This window comes from Chanodichthys erythropterus, chromosome 20 (genome assembly GCF_024489055.1).
Source record: "Chanodichthys erythropterus isolate Z2021 chromosome 20, ASM2448905v1, whole genome shotgun sequence".
NCBI classification, from domain to species: Eukaryota; Metazoa; Chordata; class Actinopteri; order Cypriniformes; family Xenocyprididae; genus Chanodichthys; species Chanodichthys erythropterus.
Genome location: NC_090240.1, coordinates 2,789,402 through 2,811,232, shown reverse-complemented (window position 1 = coordinate 2,811,232; position 21,831 = coordinate 2,789,402). Strand labels below are relative to the sequence as shown.

Genomic DNA, 21,831 nt, shown 5'->3' with positions numbered 1-21,831 from the left:
TGTGACATGCTGGATCGAAAATATGTGAAATAGCCTACGTTTTTTTCTAGTCGACTAGTAATTGTTCATTTAAGCCATTATTTGACTAATCACATTTATATTAATTTAATTTCTTAAATACTGGAGAGAATAAACCATAATAATGAGAGTTTACGTAATATAGGCTATATAGCACTCAAGCGCACGCATAAAGCTTGCCATAAAGAATCGGCAAAAGTAAAGCTCATGAATGCAACAAACAGCAAGGTCATTTTAATTCTTTATTACAGTGTTAATTTTGGCAGCCATTTTTGATTTAGTCTTAGTCTTTATCTTAAGACGAAAATGCTCCTTAGTCTTAGTCACATTTTAGTCATTCATATTTCAGTCTAGTTTTAGTCGACGAAAAGTCATCACATTTTTGTCAAGTCTTAGTCATTACTTTTAGTCAAACCACAGTTACCAACATTAATTTTGATAGCTATTTTATATGTAGTCTTTAGACAAAATAGTCATTTATTTCTCTATAGACCAATTCATGTAAGCTTATGAAAATCTGAATCAAGGTAAGAGACTGTAATGACATTGCACTCACATTAGCAGTAGCAGTGCAAATGTACATATCCTCTTTCAGTGGTTCTCAAACTTCCTAGAGTGTTACCCCCTGATGGATTTAACATCCTTATGTGCACCCTCTCTTTTCCACTTAGACTGCAGTTATACAGTACAGTCCAAAAGTTTGGAACCACTAAGATTTTTAATGTTTTTAAAAGAAGTTTCGTCTGCTCACCAAGGCTACATTTATTTAATTAAAAATACAGTAAAAACAGTAATATTGTGAAATATTACTACAATTTAAAATAACTGTTTTCTATTTGAATATATTTCAAAAAGTAATTTATTCCTGTGATGGCAAAGCTGAATTTTCAGCATCATTACTCCAGTCTTCAGTGTCACATGATCCTTCAGAAATCATTCTAATATGCTGATCTGCTACTCAAAAAACATTTAATGTGTACAATTGAACATAATATTTGTGTACAATATTTTTTTTTCAGGATTATTTGATGAATAGAAAGTTCAAAAGAACAGTGTTTATCTGAAATCTAATCTTTTGTAACATTATAAATGTCTTTACTGCCACTTTTGATTGATTTAATGCATCCTTGCTGAATAAAAGTATTCATTTCTTTAATTTCTTTTCAAAAAAATAAAAATAAAAATTTTATTTGACCCCAAACTTTTGAACGGTAGTATATAATGCTACAGAAGCTTTGCATTTCAGATAAATGCTGTTCTTTTGAACTTTCTATTCATCACGGAATCCTGAAAAAAAAATAAAATAAAATACACAACTGTTTTCAACATTGAAAATAATCATAAATGTTTATTGAGCAGCAAATTAGCATATTAGAATGATTTCTGAAGGATCATGTGACACTGAAGACTGGAGTAACGATGCTGAAAATTCAGCTTTGCATCACAGGAATAAATTACTTTGTCAAATATATTTAAATAGTACACAGTTATTTTAAAATTGTAATAATATTTCACAATATTACTGTTTTTTACTGTATTTTTAATTAAATAAATGTAGCCTTGGTGAGCAGACGAAACTTCTTTTAGAAACATTAAAAATCTTAGTGGTTCCAAACTTTTGGACTGTACTGTACATTTCCATTAAGGGACAATATTTGCCTTCTTAAATCGATTTTTAAATCAATGCATTTTTTTCCCTTTATTAATACCTTTTTAAAATAAATAATGCTTAAATATTTTTTTTTTTAAATGCAATAAATACAATGATGATAAAAACGAAGTAATAATTTTAAATATTACATTAACCTCCAGTAGGTAGCGGTAAGTCACTGTTTTTCATCGAGTGAATCGAATGAATCATCGAGTCATTCATTCATTCTTTCAGACTGTCTCAATGTGCATACTATCCATCATAAATAGTATGTGACACTAGTAATATTCAATACTATTTAGGGCGAATAGGGTGTATAGTATGCACATTGGGATGCAGGGTCAGTAACAAAGCAAGCGGCTGTATTTATGAATGGTTCATTGAATCATTGACGATTTGTTCAAAGACACAGATTCGTTCAGCTTGTGTGCTGTAGTTCTGCTGTTTGTTTGTTGAACTATATAAAATCAATATTCGGGAAATTATATATTATATTAGGGCAATATTCTTGCTGGTATAATATGATCAACATTAAAAACAGTAACTCACAGAAGGGTATGTTTTTGTATCGAAGAGAGTTTTAATCTTAAATCTACATGCAGTCTGTGTCTATATTTGTTCTTCATGCTAGTAAGTGCTAAAATCCCCACTTTCACAAAGGTAACGTTATATTGTCGAAGACAGCACTAATGTAGTACGATGCTGGCTTGTGTGGGTGCAGTCAGTTTTGACCGCGAAAGATGAGGTAATATGATTGAATATTGTGTATATACTGCATTGTACCTCCTAGAAATACATGTTCAGTTTTCATGTTATTTTAGGGTGGACAAGAATAAAATGAACAGCACTTTTTGTGTACGTCAGTTTGAGAACCACTACTGGATATCAGCCTGCACTTTGGTCCCAGATTCATTCAGTAAACAAGAAGCGCAATATAGACACTTTAATTTAAGTAGAAAATCTCAAATTAAAATCGCTGAACTTGAGCTTACTTGCCTGTGTTGTCAGATCATCCGCGCTTCTTGTAGAGAGGGCTCGTGTGCATGGTTACCAGATAGCAAAGATGAAGTAAAACATGTTCTTTTAACAGAAAAGCTCTGATAGTGGGATTAAATTCTGGAAATCTGGCAACCGTAAGCGTGACTGCTCGTAAAGACAGTCTATAATGTTTTGTCTCTTTTATTCGACAAAAACAAAAAGTGATTTAAAAAGAGTGATTTTGGTCAAGGGTTTAGTCTTTTAGCCGCATTTCAGTCTCATCTTTTTTCGTCAACGATATTGCACGTGTAGTTTTAGTCACGTTATCGTTAAATGAAATTGGTGTCGTCTCTAATCACCTCGTCTTAGTCAAGGAAAAAAAGGTCGTCAACGAACATTTTTCGTTCTTAGTTTTCGTTAACGAAATTAACACTGGTTTATTAATAAAGTATTTTTTTCTGAATCAGTGTTGGCTCCAAAGCTGAAGTTGACATTACTGACTCTCATCTCCGCATAGGCTACTGTACAAGCCTAGAGAGAGAATGCACAATTCGGATTACATAAATCGGAGTAGCCTATTTCTTTTCATTTTTAATTATTTTGTTTTAAAGTAGATATTTCATGCTTTCTATAGATATATTTCTCATGTCTGTCAGGCAAACTGAGTTTCGGTTCATTTAGCCTATAAGATGCGCTCCAGTTCAAGTGCCAGTGATCGCGCCGGCGCCTCCATATCATGATTATATTGTCTTGCTTCTTATTTATTAAATCCAGGCAATTGGTTGATGAAACACTGATTAAAATTAAGATACAATTTTTACAAAATGAAATTCACTTTAAAGAAAGGCTTTCTACAAAACAAAACTAAATGAAGTGGTCAAAATCATGTCTGACCTTCTCCATGTCTCCCGATATATTGCACATCTTATGTATTCTATCTTACTCATGCTGTTCACTTTTCATAATCAAATAGATTAATATTTTAATTTCTTTCTTTTTTTTTTTTAAAGTAACGCAATGGTTACTTTCCGTGGTAATTAGTTACTTTTATAATGATGTAACTCATTTACTAACTCAGTTACTATTTGTGAGAAGTAACTAGTAACTATAACTAATTACTTTTTAAGTAACGTGCCCTACACTGGTGTTGATTCATTTTGGCTCAATTACTGTAAAGAACATCAATTAGGAAATGAGATTCAGCTATAAAGCAGCTCTGCAGAAAACAGTGATGTCATCATCCAGCTAAGTTGAGTTCTTATCCAATAGTGTCAATGCAAATATTATTACTAAATAATATTGAAATGAATATTAGTGCCTTATTTTTTGCCATCATTTTATAAAAGTAATAAGCAGCAATTCTGTGATAGCCATACAAGTTTGGAATGACAAGTTGAGTAAGTGGTGGGTACCTGCATGTTAAGGGATAGGTGTCTGGTCTTAGTTTGCTCCAGATCACTCTGAGAGTATTTGAGTCTCATCTGCAAACCATGAGCTTGAGACTGAACCTGACGCAGCTCTGCCTCCTTTCTCTTGGCCTTCATTTGCTCCTGATATTAACACACAAACAATCAGTCATGGCACATCTATTTGCTCATATCCCACCCTTCTAATACAGCATTACTTACTTTAAGCTCATCTGTGAGTTTTTCCTTTCTGTCTTTCAGTTTATCAACGGCTTTCTCATCCCAGCGCCGAGCCTTGGCCTTCAGATCACTGGCACCTCCGGAGATTACACCAGACTTCTGGAATAACGTCCCGTCTAGAGCCACAGTCTAAACAATACGTAAAACATGTCCAGAATCAATTAACTACAAAATATAAACCAAATACAACATATTTTTAGTAAAGCTAATGCAAGGGCTAGAAATCAATTAATCCTTTGCCGATATTTCCTTATCATGCAGAGCAGAGTTCATGGTTGCATAGCAATGACAGATGCCACAGGAACGAAAGCGTTTTGAAAAGGAGGATAAAGTGGCACAGGTGCACTTTACACACGTTTTTAGATGCGACATGTGAACGGCCCCAAACACGGTACAATCCTTCAGATTAATGCCGTGTTGAAGCAAAAGTCAGTGCTGACTGTAATGAACTGCGTATGTGTGTGATGAGATAAGGTCCTTGTCGCAGGTCCTAGCAGATAGATCCAACTGTAAAATGGTCACTGCTGTTCACCATGCGAGAATGACTGAAAAGAAGTCAGGAATCGATAAAAAGAATTGAAACGCGTGCATCGTATCGAATACCTGGTTCAAGCATTAAGTAAGTTTCATTGATAATGTTTCTCCTTTAATCCGATAAAACCTTTCATAGTACATTGCCCCTCATATTTTTATTTTTTTATTTTTTTTATTTAACCCTTATTTAACCAGGAAAAAACTCACTGAGATCAAAAATCTCTTTCACAGGAGTGCCCTGGCCAAAATGGCAGCAATACAAATAGTTTCTTCACAGATTTAGATCATACATACAGAATTAAAAACAATTACATTTCACTGCATCATCTTCCATTTGCCGGATAACGGTTTTAAATTGGTCTAAAGACAGCCAGTTATTTAACTTCGATTTCGATTGAAGGTGATTCCAATCAAACGGGGCTGCATACACAAAGGCTTTCTTACCAAATTCAGATTTAGCAAATGGAACAAAATAATTAAAACAATTTTGTGAACGTAGGAAATATTTCGTAACAGATTTCTGTTGAGGAAGACAAGAAAGATACGAGGGCAGCATCCCCAAAATGGCTTTGTAGATAAGTACCAGAGAATGTTTCTCCTACTAGGCAAAGATGGCCAACCCACTCTGCTGTACAAGGTGCAATGATGAGTTGAAAATTTACAGTTAGATATAAATCTAAGAGCACCATGGTAAACAGCATCTAAAGAAGGAAGAAGATAACGTACTCTGTTACTAACGTAACCTCGGTTCCCTGAGATACTTCAATCGTACTGCGTATGGGGAAAGGTCTCCCTTTTTCCCCGCTGCTGAAGCCTTTTTCAATAACGCAGTGTAACTGCATCGTCATTGGTTCACTCATAGACACTCATAAGTTGTTGAACCAATGACGACGCGGCATAGCTGCGCGGCCTATGGCGACAAAGCGCGCGAATTTTCCCGCCGAAATGGGCGGGGCCATGTATGGGCCAGAGCATCGACTTCCTTCGAGAAGAATGTTGGGCGATGAGAGTTGTCTTCTGAGGCGAAGAGGTCTATCTCTGACCTCCCGAAGAACAACATGTCTGCGCCCAGATTGTTCCTGCCAGGAACATGAGTCGCTCTGAGCGACTGAAGCCTCGGAAGAGCCCATTCCAGGAGACGTTTCGCCAGAGTGCATAAGCGGCTGGACGAGAGACCGCCCTGGTGGTTGAAGTATGACACCACCGTCATACTGTCCGACTGGACTAGAACATGACGTCCTGTCAAGTGAGTCTGAAAAGACTGAAGGGCCTTCATCACTGCTAGCATCTCTAGGCAGTTGATGTGAAGATGGCTTTCCTGGTGACTCCACGAGCCGAAGGCCAGTCTGCCCTCTCACACAGCGCCCCAACCCGAGTTGGAAGCTACAGTTGAGAGCACCGTCCTTCGTGAGACCGCCTGTAAGGGCATCCGCGCTTGAACCACGTGGGGTCCATCCAAGGTTTCAGGGCTAGAAGACAGGCCTGATTGACCTTGAGACATAAGCGGCTGTGCCGCCAGGCGCTGGGAGGAACCCGAAACTTCAACCAGTACTGAAGAGGCCGCATCCGAAGAAGGCCGAGCTGCAGCACCGGAGAGGCGGAAGCCATCAGCCCTAGTAGCCTCTGGAAAAACTTCAGAGGGAGACAGGCTTTGTTCTTGATTGAGGCCGCGAGCTGCTGAATCGCTAGAGCACGCTCCGGCGAGACTACTGCCGACATACGGACTGAGTCGAAAACTGCCCCCAGAAACGAAATTCGCTGGGTGGGGCACAGCGAGCTCTTGGCTAGGTTGACCCTGAGACCCAGACATTGTAAATGGCTGAGGAGCACGGATCTGTGGTGTTCCAGCTCGACTCACGAACGGGCTAGGATGAGCCAGTCGTCGAGATAATTCAGGACCCGGATTCCCATCTGCCTCAGAGGGGAAAGCGCCGCGTCCATGCACTTGGTGAAAGTGCGAGGAGCCAGAGACAGCCCGAAGGGCAGGACCGTATATTGGTACGCTACCCCCTCATATGCGAATCTCAAGAATCGTCTGTGACGGGGGGCTATCTGGATGTGAAAGTACGCATCCTTCAGGTCCAGCGAGCAGAACCAGTCCTCGGGCCAAATGTGCGTGAGGATCTGATTCAGCGTCAGCATTTTGAACTTCCATCTCATGAGGGAGTGATTCAAAAGTCTGAGATCTAGAATGGGTCTGAGACCACCATCCTTCTTGGGGACCAGAAAATAGCGGCTGTAAAAGCCTGACTCGCTCTCTGTCGGGGAAACTATTTCCACAGCTCCCTTCTTTAGTCAAGTCAAGTCAAGTCAAATTTATTTATATAGCGCTTTTACAATTGGTAATTGTTTCAAAGCAGCTTTACATATTAGAAGCACAGAAAAAAAGGGAAGTGGTTAAAACTGTACAAACAAGCGTGGTAATATGTAACATATACAAGATGGTGCTACATTAAGCCAATGTCGGCTGACTTCCAGGGGTGGAAAAAAACCCCTAGGAGAAAAACCCAGCGTGCTAGCACTGGGAAAAAAGTCCTAGGAGGGAAAAAACCCCTTGGAAGATATATATATGTAAATGTATATGGAGATCAAAATCTGAATTGTACATTTTTATTATAGAGATTAAAAATCGATTATATATAAATATATGTAAGCGGATACGGGGATCCTGGGCTACGTTGTAGTCAGGTCCAGACGCAGGTTCTCCATCTGACCTGGATACGGCCTGGATCCAGCACCCGGCAAACCTCAGGATAAGCAGAGAGACAGATATTAGCGTAGATGCCATTCTTGTTCTGATGTACAGGTATATCTAGTGTTATAGGAAATGTTCTCGGTTCCGGCCGACCTAATTATTGCAGCGTAACAATCCTTTAACGGATTTGAAAAATGTTAATGTATTGATAATGTGTTATGTGTATGCAAGAGCAAAGAGATGTGTTTTTAGTCTAGATTTAAACTGACAGAGTGTGTCTGCTTCCCGAACAATGCTAGGAAGATTGTTCCAGAGTTTAGGTGCTAAATAGGAAAATGATCTGCCGCCTTCAGTTGATTTTGATATTCTGGGTATTATCAACTGGCCTAAATTCTGAGATCGCAATAAACGTGAAGGACTATAATGCATTAAGAGCTCACTTAGGTACTGGGGAGCTAAACCATTTAGAGCTTTATAAGTAAGTAGCAAGATTTTAAAATCTATACGATGTTTAATAGGGAGCCAATGTAATGTTGACAGAACTGGGCTAATATGGTCATACTTTCTGGTTCTAGTAAGAACTCTAGCTGCCGCATTTTGAACCAACTGTAGTTTGTTTAAAAGCCGAGCAGAACAACCACCCAGTAGAGCGTTACAATAATCTAGTCTTGAGGTCATGAATGCATGAACCAACTGTTCCGCATTTGTCATTGAGAGCATATGTCGTAATTTAGATATATTTTTTAGATGGAAGAAGGCGGTTTTACAGATACTAGAAACATGACTTTCAAATGAAAGATTGGTATCAAAGAGCACACCCAGGTTCCTAACTGAGGACGAAGGTTTAATGGAGCACCCGTCAAGTGTTAGAGAGTATTCAAGGTTTTTTCGTGAGGAAGTTTTTGGTCCAAAGATTAGGAAATCAGTTTTTTCTGAATTTAATAATAAGAAATTTCTTGTCATCCAGTTTTTAATGTCAGCTATGCATTCTGTTAGTTTTGTGAATTTGTAGGTTTCGTCAGGGCGCGAGGAAATATAGAGCTGAGTATCGTCAGCGTAGCAGTGAAAACTAACACCATGCTTCCTAATTATCTCTCCTAAGGGCAGCATGTACAGAGTGAAAAGCAATGGTCCTAATACTGAGCCTTGTGGTACCCCATATTTAACCTGTGATCGATACGACATCTCTTCATTAACTACCACAGACTGATAACGGTCAGATAAGTATGATTTGAACCATGCCAAAGCAATTCCACTAATGCCAATATAGTTTTCAAGTCTTTTTAAAAGAATGTTATGATCGATAGTGTCAAAAGCAGCACTGAGATCTAATAACACTAATAGAGAAATACAGCCACGATCGGATGATAGGAGTAGATCGTTTGTAACTCTAACGAGAGCAGTCTCAGTACTATGGTATGGTCTAAATCCTGACTGGAAATCCTCACAGATTCCATTTCTTTCTAAAAAGGAACACAGTTGTGTTGAAACTGCCTTTTCTAGTATCTTTGACAGAAAAGGTAGATTCGAGATTGGCCTGTAATTTACTAAATCTCTCGGATCTAGTTGAGGTTTTTTAATAAGAGGTTTGATAATAGCCTGCTTAAAGGTTTTTGGCACGTGTCCTAGTGTTAAAGATGAATTAATTATATCAAGAAGTGGACCTACGACGTCTGGAAGCATTTCTTTCAGTAGTTTAGTCGGCATTGGGTCTAACATACATGTCGTTGATTTTGATGATTTGATAAGTTTAGATAATTCTTCCTCTCCTATAGCGGCGAATGATTCTAGTTTTACCTCAGGGACACTACAGTGCACTGTCTGAAGAGAAACTGTAGACGGTTGCATGTTTATAATTTTCTCTCTAATATTATCAATCTTGCAAGTAAAGAAGTTCATAAAGTCATTACTGCTGTGCTCTATGAAACGTCAGCAGTTGAATCTCTGTTTCTAGTTAATTTAGCCACTGTGTCAAATAAATACCTAGGATTATGTTTGTTTTCTATTAAGAGATTTGAAAAATAAGTAGATCTAGCATTTCTTATGGCTGTTCTGTACTCAATCATTTTTTCTTTCCACGAAAGGCGAAAAACTTCTAGTTTTGTTTTCTTCCAACTACGTTCAGCTTTTCTAACAGCTCGTTTTAGAGCCCGAGTGTGCTCATCATACCACGGCGTTGGATTAGTTTCCTTAATCTTCTTTAGACGTAAAGGAGTGACCGCATCTAATGTGCTGGAAAAGAGAGAGCCAATAGTTTCTGTTGCAGCATCGAGTTCTTCTAAGTTGTCAGGTATACTAAGGCGATGAAACTGCTCGGGGAGATTATTTATAAAGCAATCTTTAGTGGCAGACGTGATTGTTCTACAATATTTATGGCTGGGTGGTGGTTTTGTAGCCTTGGCTAATTGTATTATACACGAGACTAAATAATGATCTGATATATCATCGCTCTGCTGTAGAATTTCAACAGCATCAATATCTATTCCATGCGACAGTATTAGATCTAGGGTATGATTACGACAATGAGTGGGTCCTGACACGTGTTGTCTAACTCCAATAGAGTTTAAAATATCTGCAAATGCCAATCCAAATGCGTCTTTATTATTATCTACATGGATATTAAAATCACCAACAAGGACTTTATCCGCAGCCAGTACTAACTCTGATAGAAACTCAGCAAATTCTTTGATAAAGTCAGTATGGTGCCCTGGTGGCCTGTATACAGTAGCCAGCACAAATGTCAACTTACATAATGTTACATAAAGCACCATCACTTCAAAGGAATTATATTTGAAATTCTTTTGAATGATTCTGAATATATTACTATAAATTACAGCAACACCTCCCCCTTTGCCTTTCTGTCGAGGATTGTGTCGATAATCATAACCTTGAGGACTAGATTCATTTAAAGTAATGTAATCGTCTGGTTTTAGCCAGGTTTCTGTCAAACACAGCAAGTCTAGTTTATGGTCTGTGATAATTTCATTTACAATAAGTGCTTTTGAAGAAATAGATCTAATATTCAGTAACCCAAGCTTTATCATTTGTTTATCTGATTTATCTGTGATTTTCATTTTTTGAACATCAATTAAATTTTTACCCTTAAAAGGTTTTGGAAGTTTTTTTGTATTTACTAGTTCGAGGTACAGACACAGTCTCTATGTGATAATATCTAGGTGAAAGTGTTTCTATGTGCTGTGAATTATCTGAGTTCTGTGACGTGAGGCGGCTAGCAGACGGTCGGTTTAGCCAGTTTGTCTGCGTCCTGATCTGGGCCCTGGTTTGTCATGTTTCAGCTCTAAGACTATTTGCCAAATTTCTAGAGAGAAGAGCAGCACCATCCCGGGAGGGATGAATACCATCTCTTTTCAACAGATCAGGTCTGCCCCAAAAGCTTTTCCAATTGTCTATGAAACCTATATTATTCTGCGCACACCACTTAGACAGCCAGCCATTGAGTGATGATAACCTGCTAACTATCTCATCACTCTCATCACTTTAGCAATGTCATAACTTCGGCCCGGAGGACATGCGCGTTGTCCGGATTGACCGAGGTTTGAAGCACCCCGCCGAAGCGAGGGGGCCGTCTTGCAAACTGGAGCGAGTAGCCCTGGGTTACGATCCCCATAACCCAATCCGACACATCGGGGATGGCCCTCCAGGCCTCGGCCCGAGTGGCAAGGGGTCGAATGATATCGGGTGACGGACCGCCGTTGAGGGGGTCGTACACAGAGAGGGGTGGAAGAGGAAATTTGCTCTTTTTGAGATGAGGTAAAATATTGTTCGCCGTGAAAACGGCGTTTGGGGTGGGCGCAACAGGTGTGGGCCCATCTATCACTTGGAGCATGTTTCCCACGCCCGGAATTAAACGAGGCAGAGGGGAAATTACTCGTGGGAGCTTTTGGGGCTGTCCGGTCGCAACGGGACGATCCCCCATCCTCTTCCTTCCTGACGAATCAGGACGACTTCGGAGGCACCGGGTCCAGCACAATCTTGGGCCGGGGTCCCTGGCGTCTCGGGAAGGGAGGGCGCTTCGCAGGGCGTGAGTGCTGACGATGCTCCTGGGGTGGCGCCGCCTGTGTTACAGGTGGGGCTGGCTTGTTCTGCTGAGCCGGCGCAGTCCTGGAGCGGCTGGACGCAGAAGCAGAGCTGGAGCGCTTCGGCAAGAAATGTCTCATAGCCTGAGACGATTTCTGCGCAGCAGTGAAGCGCTCAGTAAAGCCGTCCACTGCAGGCCCGAAGAGACCAGAGGGAGAGACCGGGGCATCTAAGAAGGTCGTCTTGTCCAGGTCCTTGATCTCCGTTAAGTTGAGCCACAGGTGGCGCTCCAAAACTACCAGGCTGGCCATGGAACGCCCAATGGCCTGGGCCGTGGCCTTCGTAGCTCGCAGGGCAAGGTCGGTGGCGCTGCGAAGATCTTTGAAAGCCGGCGCGTCAATTCCAGACTCGTCCAGGGAGCGGAGGAGTTTGGCCTGGAAGACCTGAAATATGGCCATAGTATGAAGCGCGGAGGCAGCCTGGCCCGCCGAGGTGTAAGCCCGTCCACCAAAGTAGAGGTGGTCCGACAGGGCTTGAAAGGAAGGGCCCTCTTAGTCTTCCATCCCACAGCCGCGGGAGGGCAGAGGTGAGCAGCCACCGCTTCGTCTAGGGGTGGCAGGTGCTCATAACCCTTTTCTTCGGCGCCGTCGACGGCGGTGAGGGCGGAGCGGTGCGTCGTGTGAAGGCGGGCGGAATACGGAGCGCGCCACGACTTCGTGAGCTCCTCGTGGACCTCGGGAAAAAAGGGCGCTGAGCGCTGGCGAGGTGCTTGGCGGCAGCCTGGCAGGAACCATTCGTCCAGGCGGCTGCGAGACGGCTCCTCTGGAGGGGCCCATTCGAGGTCCAGCTCTTCCACGGCTCTGGACAGGATGCGGAAAAGCTCGGCATCCATGCCCTGGCCGTGCTCAACGGGTTCCAAGGGAAGCGGAGCAGTGTCTTCCGGCTCGCCAGCCCATGCTTCCGCTTCGGAAGCCGCAAGTGACATGGAGTCATCCTGCTCGTCGTCTGTTCCTCCAAATGAGACGAGGTCACTTGCTTCGGCAGAGGGACGCTGCTCAGGGCGGGAGAACAGGACAGGAGATGGTTCCCTCGGAGGAGAAAGCGAGGCTTAGGCATAGGCCGCGCAGCTATGCCGCGTCGTCATTGGTTCAACAACTTGTCTATGAGTGAACCAATGACGATGCAGTTACACTGCGTTATTGAAAAAGGCTTCAGCAGCGGGGAAAAAGGGAGACCTTTCCCCATACGCAGTACGAGTGAAGTATCGAAAGGGAACCGGTAGTATAACAAGCCTTAGCAAGCTTAATTGTTATACTAGTTTGACATGACATTAAAGGAAACTGAAGAGTTTTGTGTAGGCTTTCAAAATACTCCCTCACCTTGCTCATATTCCGATCGGACATTTCTCTGAACACGCCGCGAGCGTCACTGAGAAAAACAACGCATGCAAAATCTGAGGTAAAATTAAATGACTGTTTTCTGACTTTGATATACACTTTTTAAAATAATATATTGATCTCAATATGTAACATTAACATGACAGTTATTTAAATATAGCCTTTGTAAAAATATAAAGCAAAACATTAAATGTGCAAAAGAAAGAAAAAAAAGTAACGTACAAACGACTAGTGTTGACTAACAGCAGCAGTATCGTTTAATTGACTAGTCGGCTAGTCTCGCAAATCCCTAGTGGTTACCAAGTCTCACTGTGAGAATATTTTCATTTAAGCCTAATAAAAAATAAAACAATTCTTACCAATAAGACCCCACCCCCACTCCACACCTAAAATTTTTGATTTGATAATCCGGCCCTCGAATGAAACAACTTGAAGAGCCCTGATCTAATGCATAATCCGCTCAAAACTAGGGAAAAATAGATCCAATTTTGTGACTTGTTTTTTTTCTTTGTACCTTGTGTCTGTATGGTCCCCCAAAGGCAATCCTGCGAGCATCCTCTACGTTCTCACAGACCAGGGCGTTTCCACAGGCGTACTGCAAGGCTTTCTTAATTTGTGGCGGCTCGTATCGAATTACATCAATCACCAATTTGGCACCACGCAGCTCACGTAGCTTCTCATCTGTGGGCTTGACCTGTTGAGAACATTATAATAGATCAATCAACATGCTAAATCACAACACATTCAGTAAAATAAAATCTAGTGACATCACCTCCAGGTAATCCAGGGGCAGGAAGGTCTCAGGTTCACCACGCTGCTCTTTTATGTACTGGATACAGTCACGACCAGTCTTCTCAGAATCCACAATGATAGCATCCATGTTTTTGCCCAACACTTTAGTGACCGCAATCTGGAATTTCTTTTGTGTGGGCTGGCACAGGTCAATCAGTCTCCCATACTGGAGTAAGAGAGGATCATATGTGAGCATACAACTATATAAGACACATACACTGGATATAAAAAGTCTACACATTCCATTAAAATGCCTGCTTGTTGTGATGTAAAAAATGAAACAAAGATAAATCATATCAGAAAAATTACAGTCTATGCAATGCCAGTGAAAACCAAAGTGACATTTAAGAAAAAAACAAAAAAATAAAATAAAAAATTAAAATTGGGTATGTGGCTATGTTCAGAATTAACTAATCAAGCTCATGAGAAAAAGTACTAGAGGTGGACAGTAATTAAGTACATTCACTTGAGTACTGTACTTTTTTGATTACTGTACTTGAGTATTATTTTTTCTGGAAACTTGTGACTTTAACTTCACTACATTTGAAAGACAAATATCATACTTTTCACTCCACTACATTTCTATCAAGGTCCTTGAGTTGAAATTCGTTACTATGTAGCAGATTTGAAAATCAGAGTGGATAATTTCTTCTTCTTCTCTAAAACATGACTGGGTTTTTGCAGGTGACAGACAGCCTATCAACAATCATTCTTGTAGGGTCATGTGTTAATTTCAATGATTTCCCAGCATTTTTTGAACACTGATCAGTTGGTTAAATGGAAGATGACGGTTCCTCGGCGCAGTGTGCACACCCATGGCCATACTTAAAAAGTATGCTCCAGTTTTCTGAAGAGGTTAAAAATACTTTTTGGTTTGAATGTTTGTTTTGTTTGCCTTAAAAAATTGCCTAACACACAGGTAATGTTAGACAATGACATTAATGACAATTCAAATGTAAAAGAGTTTAAGATTTAAGTAAGATAATCTTAAAGTTTTATAAAGATTGATTTTGAAAAAGATTCGAGATCTTGAAAAAGATTTGTGATCTCGATTCAAACACCCAGGTGATCTTATTTTTATTAATGACAACGATTCGCCTGCGTCTTTTAAACCTTTGACAAAATCATACCAGAACAGTAGTTATTTCTGACACAAATATTCAAATTATCACAGAAGTACTGCGATAAAAGTTTAAAGTTAGGATATAAACACAGATGTCTATGATATCGATCAAAATAGAGCAAACCACCTTTTGAAGAGAACTTGGCGCTTCAAATAACGCAGTGATTCTCAAAGTGTGGTATGCGTACCACTAGTGGTACGCAGAGGAATTGCTGTATTAAATATGAATAGGCTGTGATGAGAAGAGGTGGAGGTGGATAAATTATGAAAAGTAGGGATGTCCAGATCCGATCACATGATCGGAAATCGGGCCCGATCATGTGGTTTCAGACTCGATCGGAATCGGACATTACCTCCCGATCAGGACTCGGATATATATGTATTAGGGGTGCAACGGTTCTCCACTTACGGACCGCACTTTCACTGCGGTCCATCTCGAATGACGACGCATCTATTGGTTAATATGGTTTGTTTAAAATAGCAACGTGGAAAACAGACAGACAGAGTTCAGATAATGTATGTTTCAGTCGATGGATGCACAAAACGTTACAACAACGATAATCAGAAAGCGTGGACAAAACAGTCACTCTTTGTAAACTGTTAACTGCGAGTGCCGTCTGCTCTCATGTCCAGTCATTTACGCCGTCATCACCCGGGTGTTGACACACGCTGCACACGTTGCTGTCTGTATTTAAACTAACTCTTTTAAGCCTTGCTGATTTAAACCTTAAAGAACAAGACGCGAAAGAGAACTCACACGCGCTGTGAGAAGATTTGTGTGCGCTCATCCGAAGCGCGCACACGCTTATTCCAGTCAGCGCACAAATACTGAGTTCTCTTTCAAGTCTTGCGCTTTAGCAGACAAATTCATACAAACATTATGTCAACATGCCCGTCCTAGCGAGTATCCTAGCAAACATAGTCGGTTATGTCTTAAGTGAACGTATATTAGTCGAGAAAGACAGCGCATGTGGAACAGTATGTACTGGATCGTGCATGTCTTAAAGGGAAAACAACTATTCCTGCTGCCTGTATTTAATGTTAAATCAAACAACAAACAACAAAGAAATCACTCACTGCTCTTGACTGAATAGTTTTTGTAACTTCAATAATGATTAATCTTTATTTATTTTATACAGTAAAGATAATATGCAGTGATATTTTATATTTGATTACTATTTGAAAACCGAATACCTGAAAAACCTGAAAAGCATCCTGGATCTGTTTTTTCGCTCTTCTTTATTCTTTTTTTATGTAGGCTATTAAGTATCGGATCGGGACTCGGTATCGGCAGATACTCAAAATCAAATGACTCGGACTCGGACTCGAGGGCAAAAAAACGTGATCGGGACATCCCTAATGAAAAGTTCAACGAAACTGCTATCGTGGCTTCAATCTGGTAAGAGAAGTGTGGATTATGAGGAGAAAGTGTCAAGCACAAGAACTGAAGAGGACAAAAGTGAACCGAGCACAGGTGGGCAGAGCTAGTGGGAGGCCGTGGCCACCCTTGGCCTAAGCTTGGCCACCCCGCTCACAACTGCTGTTTCTGTCAACTTTTTTGTTGACAAGAATTGCGTTTATTTAAACGCAGACCCATCTCTTTAAGACCACAAAAAATGGGAGACTTTTCAGACGTGCACTCCAACACTGCCTCAGCGGCAGGCGCAAGTCAAACGCGCGCGGAAATGATACAGGTGCTGAATGAGCTTCAGCAGAACAACAGTTAACGGCGAACATTATATAGCTTACGTCAATGTTTCTCAACTGGTGGGTTGCAAGACCGCGCACTTTTCCATCACGCACATATACTTATTTGGAATAAACTGCCTCGTTTTTGAACTTTAGCTGAATAGTTAGGCCTACTACACTACTGTATTTACATGTTGGTCATTATGGTGGTACTTGGAGAGAGAAATATTTTCTGAGGTGGTACTTGGTGTAAAAAGTTTGAGAACCACTGAAATAACGGTTGCATCTTAGCCAGTAGGTGGCAACAAGTGACAAATGTATTTGTCATTAAATCATTCATTTAAAAGTTTCATTCAAAAACAGTGAACCATCCAGTTATGAAACATTAATGAGTCACTGAATTTATTCAAAACTATAAAAAACAGAATTCACTGAAATTAATTAAACATTTCTCCAGGAAGAGTCCAGCAGTTTATATTTTGTCAGAACCTCTAGTAAATTACTTATTTAGTTTCGTTATATATTCAGAATTGTGGGAGAATCGTGATCTCTATTTGAAAGAGCTCCCATCAGCTCTAAGAGAACCTTCACCTTTCAGCATGACATTGATCCAAAATGCACTCCACTTAAGACTTTGACAAACTATATCAAAGACAAAAAAGGTGAGCAAAAAAAATGAGACATTTCTCACCACTGATCCAGGATACAGCCTCTTGATGCTCTCCAGAATCTCAGCCTTACGCTGCTGCCTGCTGTTCTCCTGTCTGTCGATTCGAGCATCACCCAGCTGCTCCATTACCTGCATAACACACATCATACAGTTCAGCAAACAGAGCTTTTATTCAGGGAATAACCTTTCATTCCTCTCAAAGATTTAGTGAGTTCAGGTAGCTGTTCTATCAGTTACAAATAATGTACACTAGGGCTGAGCGGTATGATGATATATCATAACCATCACGGAATAAATTGTCTATCGTTATAGACTGTGCTATATCATATATATATTGCAGTATGTAAATATATTGCACTATTTACACTTCAGAGTAATGAAATGCATGAATCAGAAAATAAAGAGTGGGATGTGAAAGAGTTATAAGCACAATACATCCTGAAATGGGACTCTGTGCAGCACTCGTGCTGACTGGCTCATTGCCAAAGTGCACGCACAGACACCTGCCTCTTTCAGAAGGCGATCGCGAATTAGGGACGTGCTTGATGTTAAAGTGTTATTAAGCACAACAAGTAGGGGTGGGCAATATACCGGTAGACACAATTAACCGGTAGAGATTTTGGACTATCGTCTCTATCACGGTTATGCTCACGTGAGGTTGCTGTGTGGTCACAAAAGTGCAGTATGTGAGAGAGTATGTGTTTTCTATACATAAAACATCATTGTGGCAAAAACATAAATATTTTTTTTCCTATTTTTTAATTTATTAGTTTTGTCTTTTAGAAATGCACATTTGACAATAGCTTGAGTTGGGATGCAGATATAAATTTATGTCAATTTGTAGGGCTGCAACTAACGATTATTTAAATAATCGATTAATCTGTCGATTATTTTTACGATTAATCGATGAATCGGAGGGGGAAAAAAAACATTAATTTCCAACCTTTTATTCAAAAACAGAAATGACCTCAGAACGTGCAAAAACAGGTTGCTCTTTTAACATCCCTGAGCTGTTAAAGTAATAAAAAACAAATGGACTAACACAAAAAAACATACACATGTATACATCTGCCAATAGGGCTTTTTTTTTTTTAAATAAATTGCACAAAAAGATGTACAGTAGGTGGCCATCCAAAACGGTGTTTCTACCGCCGCGCCTGCCGCCGCGTCGCAAAGTGCATTTGCAGCTTTTGACCGCTGAGTGGCGCTTTAACCACATGTTATCCAACAAATGCATCAAAGCACATTTATCTTTATGCAAAATGTAAGTTCTCTTACATATTAGGCCTATATTTATCACAAATACATGTTTTATTTATATTTTAAACTCCTTTAATAAAACAGCATGGATTTTTGACTCGCACATACTTTGTTATTCGTTACCTGTCCTTTATTTGACAGATAGGCTATATTTTTCCTAAGTAGTTAGGCTATCTGTTTGGACACTGATTAATAAATTGTTGCGTGTTTCATGAATTATATCCCTTTATTTTAGTAAAACGTGAGTCACTGAATAATTTCGCTCCCATTATTAAGGCACGATTTAGCTAAATCATTGAAACTAAAAAGAATGGACGGATTAATAAAACGTCATAAAAAAACTGCAACTCCTGCAGCCGCATTTAAATGCAGGGGTGTACTATTATTCCTTAAAATATCAAATACCAAATTCAGAAACAACACATTCCAGCGGGTAGATCACCTCTTATTTAACACAGACCTACGAATTTATTATCGAATTGAGATATTTCTTTCTTTTTAGGTAATTATTCGCTGAGTTTAAGTTACGTTTCAGTTTCTCGCAGAGAGACAGCTAAAAGCTCACTTATTAATATTAAAGATGTTTACTATTACTGTAATATTAAAAAAAGTTTTTTTTTTTTTTTTCAAATAAAACGTTTTTATTTATTTTATTGTACTAAAGCACAAGGTTTTGTTGTTATCGTGAGCGCACACAAATAAAAGTAGACCATTTGTAGTCTTGCACTAATCTGTAAGCTATCGGCAAAAATGACTGAAGGCCTGTTTTAAAGTTGTTTCTGTCATGAGGAGAAAATCCATCAGAACGCGCCGGCGCTTTCGTCGACCAGGGGTGCGTTTCCCAAAGCGAACTATGGTCGCAATTTCCGTCGTTACCAACAGAGTTCAATGGGACTTACGACAATGGTTCACCAACGATGCTTTCGGGAAACGCACCCCAGAGGGATAAAAAAGATGTCACCAATGTTGATTATGAAAAGGGAATAGCATGACGGATGCACAATGTTGGGGAGACAAATGCAGCGGGTCAGACATAAGTTCGACCACTTCATTAAGTTTTGTTTTATGTAAGTCTTTCTTTAAAATGAATTTCGTTTTGTAGAAATTGTATCTTAATTTCAATCAATGTTTCATCATCCAATTGCCTATATTTAATTAGGAAGAAAACCATGAACGTCAGGAGTGGAATGCAAACGAAACCATGTTTCCGCGGCCTTTGAAAAAGGCTGAAGCAATAGAAGTCTTTCTGTTTTTATTAAATTTCTTAAATACATCCATGTCTTTATTACTTCATTAATTGATAAGATGTTTTGGTCTAACAATATATTTTAGCTGCTTTAAATTCTAAGTTAGACACAAATTTCAAAATTAATGTATTTACAATAAAAGAATAAAGAAATAGCCTAACTCTAGACTTATATGCTATTTACGTTTGGGCAATATAATAATAATAATAATAATAATATAATAGCTAATAAGGAAGGCGAGAGAAAGACCGAACATATTTATTTGTCTCGGCACACCACCGCTAACCATTGTCGTAACACAGCGCATCAAAGCTTGCTGTTGTCTTGGCTACCTTACAAACGGCGATGGAAACAACAGTGAATTTTTCCCCCTTTTGTGGTAATTTAGCACTAGTTTCTGTGGTATTCTGCTTGCATTTTTGGGCTTCAGTTGGATGCTTTATTTTTCCATCATAGGGTGGGGACTGCGGGGGTGTCCCGTACGCCCATGATGTAATGGTAATACATCGCTTACAAAAGGGTTCATGTTAACTACTGTATGATTATCAGGCGATTTTAATGTGTTAATGTTTCAGCTATGTAACAATCTGATAAACTGCAATTGTGCCGTTTGTATCCATTAACACGCTCATAAACATTACAAAAAGAAATGTCATGCCATAAGCTAAACAATTACGAAAAAAAAAAAAAAAAAAAAAAAACTTTATCCCAATAATCAACATTTTGTTATTCAACAAGTGCTAGGCTATTAAGATAAAAAGTTTCTGCTGTAGAGTTTGCGCCTAATCTGACTCTCCATGGCCTACACAACGCATATGAATATTGTATAGGCCTATTTGTATTTTGACTGCAGTTAAGAGCAAAATGACCAGAACATGTTTAACATTGGAAGTTTAAGATTCTTTATTAAATATTACTTTGTGCAAAACATATAGGCATCTGTACATTGTACTTCTATAACATCATAACATAAATCATTAAATTATAGTTCAGATGAACCGTACAAACCCAATCTTGTTTTTTGCCATTTATTTAGGCCTATTTATTTATATAAGCAGATCTGTGTTGATTCAGATCATTTCAATAACTGCTGATGTTGCAAACTGTGGTTAAGCTGTAAAGCAGCTCGAAAGAATTGACCAAGATATGTAACATTATGGTTCCGTATATTTATTAGAACAATAACTGTACAGAATCTGCCATCCAATGTTCCTAAAAGACAAAGAAATAAAATAAAAATGTTAAAGAAAAACAAAAAACAACAAACCGATTGTGTTCCATTTATATATCAATGTATATTTTTTTACATTATCTTGTGTGTATAAAAAGCACCCAACCTAACAGTGCTTGACAAGTTTGAGATAGGGGGAAGGGCGCTTTGTTTAAAATGTTTGTCACCAAAGCCATTAATCCAGAGGGCGGGAGACTCAAAATATTAGCCTTAGCTATGCGCGTGACAGACCTTTTTGCAATCTTGGTGCTTTTTGTTAATTTTAACATCCTGATCTGATCATATGAAATAAGCTGACGAAATACACAATTGTTCGACTCTGTTATGAGTATTTGTAGTAAGTTTCTTTATTTGTTTGTATTATGGAGATTTGCAGTGTTTTGCGGTTTTTCACGCTCCACTCCAGAAGTTCCGAATGGGATCGACCCTCCCCCCGCGCGTTTGCGTCTGCTGCTGCCGAGCAGAGTATGTGCGAAGTTTTGACTGGAGCGAGGAGGAATTTTGTAAAAGTCAAAGCGTCGTGTTTTTTCTTTTGTTTGTTTGTTTTTTAAATCTGCAAGAAATGTTTGGCATGTTTGCACAATAAGCCACTACGCAAATGTGTGTCTAAGTAGACCAGCTAAAATATATTGTTCGACCAAAAACATCTTATCAATTATTTAAGTAATAAAGACATGTAATAAAGTAATAAATAAATTTAATAAATCAGAAATACTTCTATTGCTTCAGCCTTATTCAAAGGCCGCGGAAACATGGTTTCGTTTCCATTCCACACCCGACGTTTGGTTTTCTTCCTATTTATTAAATATAGGCAATTGGTTGATGAAACATTGATTGAAATTAAGATACAATTTCTACAAAA

At 39.4% G+C, this 21,831-nt stretch overlaps 1 protein-coding gene across 1 annotated transcript in view; it reads right to left on the bottom strand.

Moving 5' to 3' along the window:
* The window catches only part of smc1al (structural maintenance of chromosomes 1A, like), a 90,885-nt gene that overhangs the window by 26,082 nt on the left and 42,972 nt on the right, over window positions 1-21,831 (bottom strand). Inside the window, exons 10-14 of the mRNA XM_067371978.1 lie at window positions 17,253-17,360; window positions 13,730-13,915; window positions 13,472-13,651; window positions 4,276-4,422; window positions 4,060-4,197 (exon numbers count right to left, since the gene is read on the bottom strand). Coding sequence (XP_067228079.1) covers window positions 4,060-4,197; window positions 4,276-4,422; window positions 13,472-13,651; window positions 13,730-13,915; window positions 17,253-17,360 — 759 coding nt within the window. The remainder of the gene's footprint in view (window positions 1-4,059; window positions 4,198-4,275; window positions 4,423-13,471; window positions 13,652-13,729; window positions 13,916-17,252; window positions 17,361-21,831) is intronic.